This window comes from Heterodontus francisci, chromosome 20 (assembly GCF_036365525.1).
Source record: "Heterodontus francisci isolate sHetFra1 chromosome 20, sHetFra1.hap1, whole genome shotgun sequence".
Classification (NCBI taxonomy): Eukaryota; Metazoa; Chordata; class Chondrichthyes; order Heterodontiformes; family Heterodontidae; genus Heterodontus; species Heterodontus francisci.
The window spans coordinates 90,251,063-90,259,906 of NC_090390.1; the positions used below are offsets into that span (position 1 = coordinate 90,251,063).

The following is an 8,844-nucleotide window of genomic DNA, read 5'->3' on the forward strand; positions in this document are numbered from 1 at the left end:
AATAAAGGAGTTACATTCGCTATTTTCCAATCTAACGGAACCTTCCTCGAATCGAGGGAATTTTGGAAAATTAAAACTAACACATCAGCTGTCTCACTAGCCACTTCTTTTAACACCCTAAGATGAAGTCTATAAGGACCCGGGGACTTGTCAGTCCACAGCACCAACAGTTTGCTCAGTACCACTTCCCTGGTGATTGTAATTTTCTTGAGATCCCCCCTCCCTTCCATTTCCTGACTTACAGCTAATACTGGGATGTTAGTTGTATCCTCAGCCTCTGAGGCCTTCACACCTACCTCTGAAATACCTGGCTTAGGCAGGGAATGAGTGCACACAGAGGACTGAATCTTCCGGACTTTTAACATTTTTGAGCATCAGGGCCATTTTTGGGTCCCGACCCCGTTCGCAGCAGTAGTGGGATTTCAGGGGCGTATTAAGAACCCGCCTCTGGGAGCACTGTCCAATTAGGGAGGGCAGGCAGAATCAATTACTAAGGACGTCTTAAGAATGCACTTAAAAAAGCACGGTGTGATGAGAACAGGTCTACATGGTTTTACTAAAGAGAAAACCTGTTTGATAAATTTATTAGAGCTTTTTGAGGATGTAACGTAGCATAGATAAAGGAGAACCAGAAGATGTAGTATACCTGGATCTCCATAACACACTCGATAAGGTGCCACACAAAAGGTTAATTAGGCAAGATAAGGGCTCATGAGGCATTTTATTACATTAAAGGTGCTATATAAATATAGGTTGTTGTTGCGACCTTAGCAGTTATAAAATAAATGGCTCAAGAAGGGGAGGGTACTGAAAGGGGCCAGTAACTGAACTAAGACCTCTAGAACTGTACAGCTGGTTCAGACAGAACTCACTTTCCCTTTTTCTTCCAGTGTATTAGAGTGTAGAAACATAGAAAATAGGAGCAGGCCCTTCGAACCTGCTCCGCCATTCATTATGATCATGGCTGATCATCCAACTCAGTAACCTGTTCCCGCATTCGCCCCATACCCTTTGATCCCTTTAGACCCAAGAGCTATATCTAACTCCTTCTTGGAGACATACAATGTTTTGGCCTCAACTGCTTTCTGTGGTAGCGAATTCCACAGGCTCACCACTCTCTGGGTGAAGAGATTTCTCCTCATCTCAGTCCTGAAAGGTTTACCCCGTATTCTTAGACTATGACCCCAGGTTCTGGACTCCCCCAACATCGGGAACATCCTTCCTGCATCTACCCTGTCAAGTCCGTTTAGAATTTTATAGGTTTCTATGAGATCCCCCCTCACTCTTCTGAACTCCAGCGAATATAATCCTTACCGACTCAATCTCTCCTCATACGTCAGTCCCGCCATCCCAGGAATGAGTCTGGTAAACCTTCGCTGCACTCCCTCGAGAGCAAGAACATCCTTCCTCAGATATGGAGACCAAATCTGCACACAATATTCCAGGTGTGGCCTCACCAAGGCCCTGTATAATTGCAGCAAGACATGTACCTAGGCTGTATTCACTAGTGAGCTGGGCCTCTTTCTCTGTCACTAATTGTTTGTCCCAAATCTATTTCAGGCTTTAGAGGAAGAATTTGCTCGCAAACTGCAGGAGCAGGAAGTCTTTTTCAGGATGAGTGGAGAATCTGAATGCCTCAATCCATCTGCACAGAGCCGGATTTCCAAGTTCTACCCTGTCCCAAGCCTACACTCCACAGGACCCTAACTGTGGGCCTCTCAGGAGTTTCTCTTACTCTTTCAGTATAACAGATACTTATAGTAGTGCTGACCCAGTAACCTACAGCAAGGACTCGCCGCTGCCCTTTTACCACCTTTGAGTTTAAAGACAATCAGCATGCAACTATTTGGATTGAAATTCTTCTAACCTTATGGGACTGTTTGTATTGGAAGGTCCTGGATAAGTTACGTGACTTGATTTCCTAGTGATCCAATGAGAAACACAGACTGGGAGCCCTGTGTTTATATCACTTGTGGCAGCATTTTAATCATTTATAATACTCTTGTTTTACTAATTTTACTCTAACTTTTGATCACGTCCTCTTTTGGCCAGGCAGCTGCGGAATAGGCTCCACAATCCTGCCATGGGTCTCAGTGGCTCTTTGCAGAGAGAAATGCTGAAGGGGCAGAGAGACCAGACAGTGTTTGTTCTGATGGGATGGTGACAATTGTCTGATAGGTCTGGGTGTGGAATATTACTGCATGTCTGAGAGCTTTCATTGCAATTAGCAGGTTTCAGTAGGTATTTCAGATTACTGCATCATTCTGAGTGATCTAATAGTTTATGAATCACTTAAACCTGAAATGAATGTTTTCAAACTTCATTATTTGTGCCCAGAATTTGCACCAAACATTTCATTACGGAAAGTTGGAATTGAGCTGCAGCAGAACTCCTTCAGGACAACGTGTCTGCCTGCTTGCCGCCAGGTTACAGTTTGACACTGGGTAGTGTGGACAGTTGAAGTTCTGTCCTGTCGCCTCTCGATTGGTCGTGAGTCCATCCAGACTGATTGTATGAAAGGGTCTTGCAGGAACTCAGTTTGGGCATTTTCAGCACAGTTTCTGTGGTGTAAGTGACGGTTGACAGGTAAGGCAATTCAGGCCTTTCACAGTTGTTCAAAACTCAAAAGCAAAATGTTGCAGATGCTGGAAATGTGAAATAAAACCAGAAAATGCTGGAAATACTCAGTAGGTGTAGGCAGCATCTGTGGAGGGAGAAACCGTTAATGTTTTAGGTTGACTCCCTTAATGAGAACTCCTGATGAAGGTCACTGACCTAAAACATTAACTCTGTTTCTCTCTCCGCAGATGCTTTCACAGATTTATTTGTATTGCCTGCTTGCTGTTGCATTTCAGTCTTTTTGTAAAAAGGGACGCATATCCTAATGACACAGGAGCCCTAAAACAGGCATGTAATCTGTGCTATGACCTTTGACTTGCTGAGGAAAGATTCCATTTGCTTTTAGTGTCCCCATTGAGCTAAATCAGTAAAGCTCCATTACCACAGCACTCTGCTCTGTTAAAACCATAGAAAAGTTACGGCACAGAAGGAGACCATTCAGCCTGTCGTGTCTGTGCTGGATGAGAAAATAAACCAACCTCCCAATCGAATCCCATCTTCCAGCACCTGGTCCATAGCCTTGCAGGAAACAGCGCTTCAGGTGCATGTCCAGGTACCTTTTAAAAGAGTTGAGGGTTTCTTCCTCCACTACCGTACCTGGCAGTGAATTCCAGACACCCACCACCCTGTGGGTGAAAAGGTTTTTCCTCATGTCCCCTCTAATCCTTCTACCAATCACCTTAAATCTGTGCCCCCTGGTAATTGACCTCTCCGCTAAGGGAAACAGGTCCTTCCTATCTACTCTATCTAGGCCCCTCATAATTTTGTACACCTCAATTAAGTCACCCCTCAGCCTCCTCTGTTCTAAGGAAAACAACCCTAGCCTATCCAATCTTTCCTCATAGCTGCAACTTTTGAGCCCTGGCAACATTCTTGTAAATCTCCTCTGTACTCCCTCCAGAGCAACTATGTCCTTCCTGTAATGTGGAGACCAGAACTGTACGCAATACTCCAACTGTGGCCTAACCAGAATTTTATACAGTTCCAGCATTACATCCCTGCTTTTGAATTCTATACCTCGGCCAATAAAGGAAAGCATTCCATATGCCTTCTTCACCACTCTATCTACCTGTGCTGCCACCTTCAGGGACCTGTGGAAATGCACTCCAAGGTCTCTCACTTCTTCTACCCCTCTCAATATCCTCCTGTTTATTGTGTACTCCCTTGCTTTATTTGCCCTCCCCAAATGCATTACCTTATACTTTTCCGGATTGAATTCCATTTGGCACTTTTCCGCCCACTCAACCAAACTATTGATATAATTCTGGAGTCTACAGCTATCCTCTTCACTGTCAACTACACGGCCAATTTTTGTGTCATCAGCAAATTTCCCAGTCATGCTAAGTTAGTAAAACATGACCTTCCCTTAACAAATCCATGCTGACTATCCCTGATTAATCCATGCCTTTCTAAGTGGCAGTTTATCCTGTCCCTCAGAATAGATTCTAACAATTTACTCACCACCAAGGTCAGACTGACCGGCCTATAATTATTTGGCCTATCCCTCGCACCCTTTTTAAACAATAGTACAACGTTTGCAGACCTCCAGTCGTCTGGTACCTCTCCTGTATCTAGTGAAGATTTGAAGATAATCCTCAGCACATCCGCTATTTCCTCCCTGGCTTCCTTTAAAAGCTTGGATGCAATCCATCTGGCCCTGGCAATTTATCCACTTTCAAGGATGTCAGACCCTCTAGTACTTCCTCTCTCGTTACGCTTATCATATCTAATATTTCACACTCCTCCTCTTTAACTACAATGTCTAAATCAACCCTCTCCTTTGTGAAGACAGAGACAAAACACTCATTAAGAACCCTGCCCACATCTTCTGTATCCATGCATAGGTTTCCTTGTACATTTCTGATAGGCCCTACCCTTTCCTTAGTTATCCTCTTTCTCTTAATGTACTGATAAAATATCTTTGAGTTTTCCTTGATTTTACCTGCCAATTTTTCATGTCCTCTCATGGCTTTTCTAATTTCCTTTTTTACTTCACCCCTGCACTTTCTATACTCCTCTAGGCTTGCTAAAGTATTAAGATTTTTGTGATCTTCATAAGCTTTCTTTTTCTGCTTTAACTTACCCTGTGAGCTTCTAGATAACCAGGGGGTTCTAGATTTGGCAGTACCACCCTTTATCATGTGGGGATATGCCTACACTGTGCCTGTAGAATCTCGCTTTTGAAAGCCTCCCACTGGTTTGCCACTGATTTTCCTTTAAGTAGCTGTATCCAGTTCTGTCCCAGTGTAGGGTTTTATGGTGTGTACTGCCCCAGTACCTGGACCTCACAACTAGAGGAACCCGATTCAAATAGATGAAATTACCCATGATTTGCAGAAAATCAGATGCTGCGAAACACCCCTTCAGCACAAAAGGCAAGAGTCCTGCTAGAATATTCTAGAATATTCTGGTATCAGCATGGCTGTCGGAGGCACATTTTTTGATTCAGCAGGTCGTGGGTTCAAACTCCATTACATTTCCCTAAATAACCCTCACTGAATTTCCCTAAACATCACTGCATTGCTCTAAATAACCGCGGTTAGGGCGGTACAGTGGCGCAGAGGTTAGCACCGCAGCCTCACAGCTCCAGCGACCCAGGTTCAGTTCTGGATACTATCTGTGTGGAGTTTGCAAGTTCTCCCTGTGACCGCGTGGGTTTCCGCCGGGTGCTCTGGTTTCCTCCCACAGCCAAAGACTTGCAGGTTGATAGGTAAATTGGCCATTGTAAATTGCCCCTAGTGTAGGTAGATGGTGGGGATGCGGTAGGGAATATGGAATTAATGTAGGATTAGTATAAATGGGTGGTTGTTAGTTGGCACAGACTCGGTGGGCCAAAGGGCCTGTTTCAGTGCTGTATCTATCAAAAAAAACCTCACTGCATTTCTCTAAATAACTTTGCATGAAGCAAGCAGTTCCATCTGTTTTGAGTCAAGATTCTGTTCTTTCCAAAACGTCAGTTTCAGCAAATGACTCTACATTGCTTAATAATAACTGTGGATCTATCCTGGTTCAGCCTCCAAACCCTCACACGTCAATCTGTGAGGGTTCACCCCCTGACCCTTCACACCTGAGTCTGGATGAACACATTACACAAGTTCCGAAGAAGGGTCACTGACCCGAAACGTTAACTCTGCTTCTCTTTTCACAGATGCTGCCAGACCTGCTGAGTGGTTCCAGCATTTCTTGTTTTTATTACATTACACAAGGAAGTCATTATTATATACTAACCATCACAATCTCTATATATCTAGATTATTTTAATGGATAATATTTTATTCTATCTGAAGTATTTCTGCTCATGTGGTTTGGGCCTAGCCCTTCTTCCCACGCCCACCCTCCAGCAATGATGGGGTCTATCAGATTGATTTTGCTGAGGGGGAGAGGATGTGAAACTGGTGAGTTTAAATTTCCACACTTGCATGTTAATTTTGTGTGATTTATTTGGGATTGTTTGGTGTTCTGTACTGTAGAGGCGATCACACAGGAGGCCTGTTGGTCTTTAAGTATTCAGATGGCAGAGAAATCGACATCTGGATTGTCCATCTGGACACAAGGGTCAAAACATGGCACCTCTTTCAGAATTGAGTCCTTTCAAGCTTTCAAAATCTGTCCTTACACTCAGTTGGCACTTGGAATTATCAGACACATTTATGGATTAATATCTGTATTATGATCGTACAATCTGTTACTGCAAGGACTCACTTTGCTGAATATTCTGCTGCATTGTTTTTCCGCTTCCTTGGCAGTATCCTCCAGATAAATGGTCTGAGTGATGTACCGTGTGGTATTTTTAAATTCTGATGTTGAGAGGGTTAAACCCAAATGTAGTTCCCATATGCTTGAGTGCAGGTCCGCCTTGTGAGGTCACATTCACTGGTGTGTGGATTATAGACGTGCTGTAGCACAGTGCAGCATGCTCAGTCCAAGATCACAATAAGTGAGAAATTAGCATATAACCCATTAAACTGTGGATTTATTCCAAAAGCAGTGCTTGGTATTTGACAAAAATTCCTTAAATTCTATCCATGTTTAAATTCAGAATTTTAGTTGAGTAGGAACATTACTTTTTTGTGTTCATTTGTGGAATTTGAGTGTCACTGGCTAGGCCTGCATTTATTGTCCATCCCTAATTGCCCTTGAGAAGGTGGTGGCCTTCTTGAACCGCTGCAGTCCATGTGGGGTAGGTACACCCACAGTGCTGTTAGGAAGGGAGTTCCAGGATTTTGACCCAGTGACAGTGAAGGAACGGAGATATAGTTCCAAGTCAGGATGTGTGTGACTTGGAGCGGAACTTGCAGGTGGTGGTGTTCCCATGCGTCTGCTGCCCTTGTTCTTCTAGGTGGTAGAGGTTGCAGGTTTGGAAGGTGCTGTTGGTGCAGGAGACAGTGGGGAGCTCTCGACTGTGCCAGGAATGGGATCCATGAGGCAGCCGCAGCCATCTTAGCTGCAGCTTCAACCTTAAAAGTAATCGGACTGGGGCAGAGCCACTGCACCGCCAGTCCGGAGACACATTGTAATTAGAATTGGCTAAATTACTATCGTAAACCTGTGTGCTTATTAAGTGCCAATGCAACTTGGCCTCAAGAATTTGCATTCCAATCTAATGCAGTTAATTGTTTGAATATTTCTTGCCATTTGACTGTAAAGGTACAATTTGAAATGGGTTTGGCGTAGTCTCAATCCAATTCTCAATGGACCAGAACCCCCACACAAAGCTGACCCTATGTTAGCATTAATTGGTAATCTCAGTTGGAGAGGCCATGGGGTGACTGTGAAAAATGGAAAATGCCACATCAGTACAGTTGGGGCAATGTAGAGGGAGCTTTACTCTATATCTTATCTGTCCTCAGTGTTTTCAAGTGTTCCATTTTCCCACACTACTGAAAGTAAAATTTATCTTCCCCCTTCCCTCTGAAAACTTGTCCCCTTTTCCCTATATGACTGGATGCTAAGTACTGTGAAGCAGGCTCCTGCCCACACAGAATAGACTCCTCATGTATGTGTATAGTACATACAGACTTCATTGAGAACAGTAATCTAACCAAACCAAAGTTAACATGGAAGGACATTTGCATGTGATTTGGGGAATGTTTTAAACAGACGTACTTCTGAATGTGGTGTTTGTCCTTTTCAAGTTGAAGCAAGTGTCCTGTTGCATAATTTCCTGCCTAAACAATTATGTGATCGCCTCTACAGCATTGCTGAGAGACTTGTTTTGTTTCTGAATTTGTAGCCATTCAGGATTTGAATCATACTGGATCCTGTGGCTCATCATTGTACTGAATCTAACACGAACCCCAACCAAAACCATAGGAGAACATCTGTGATCAGTCGCAGATCCTGTGTCCTGGATATTCCAGGATGTTACTTGTACTCTAACTGTTGGGAAACTAGTGTCCATATTTCTGATTGTAACTATAACACATGAAGGCTTTGCTACAGCTTTATATATTAGATGTTTTAATATCTAGAACTTCCTTTGTAAAACCATGAAGGGAACTTATTTATGTGGATCTGATGTTCTACATAAGGTGATTATGAAGCTTTGTGTAGAAATAATAAATGTAAATAAAATGGTATTGCAGATGACATACTCTGTGTTTTTATTTCTAAAGCTAGATCTTGTTCACAATACTGCAGTCAGCTATAAATCCTCACCTGTCCCATTGTATAAGGGGGAAAAATGTGAAATAATCATTAATTTTGAGATACTAAACCACATCTGTTTCATCAGTAAGTCTGCGGGAAGGTCCTAATGAAGCATCATAGCAGAAGAGTAGGATGTGGGTTACAGGGATGATGAACCCTCTCTTGCCTTGCCTGCTCCATGTATTCTTGCAAAGGGGAGACTCTGCTGTGAGCCTTTTTTTCCAAAAACATAACTTATTCATAAAAATTTGCAAAAATACATTACAAAATAGTTCAAATTTCTCATTTTGCAAAGTACAATAGAGATCCAATTTCTTCAATACAGAAACATGAAGTGCCTCACAATTCTTCCCATTCCATTTTAAATGCAATGTACATTGGCATTATATAGCAAAAAACATTTTGGTGCATACAGCCCGAGGGATTTTACACGGGTTCCAGACCCTCAATATACTATGGCGGGAGGGCCTTTCCCCATTGAGCCTTTGCGGCGGCTGCCCCAAGCTCGTGTGTCCCTCAGCACGTTGTCCTGGAACTTGGAATGTGCCAGTCTGCAACACTCGGTCATGGACAACT

The 8,844-nt window shown here is 43.1% G+C and overlaps 1 protein-coding gene across 2 annotated transcripts in view; it reads left to right on the forward strand.

The window, feature by feature from the left end:
- slka (STE20-like kinase a) overlaps nucleotides 1-8,208 on the forward strand; it is a 227,974-nt gene extending 219,766 nt beyond the window's left edge. For both annotated transcript variants that reach the window (XM_068053221.1, XM_068053222.1), the window contains one exon: nucleotides 1,561-8,208. In XM_068053221.1, coding sequence (XP_067909322.1) covers nucleotides 1,561-1,707 — 147 coding nt within the window. In that variant the 3' untranslated portion in view covers nucleotides 1,708-8,208. The remainder of the gene's footprint in view (nucleotides 1-1,560) is intronic.
- The last annotated feature ends 636 nt before the right edge of the window (nucleotides 8,209-8,844 follow it).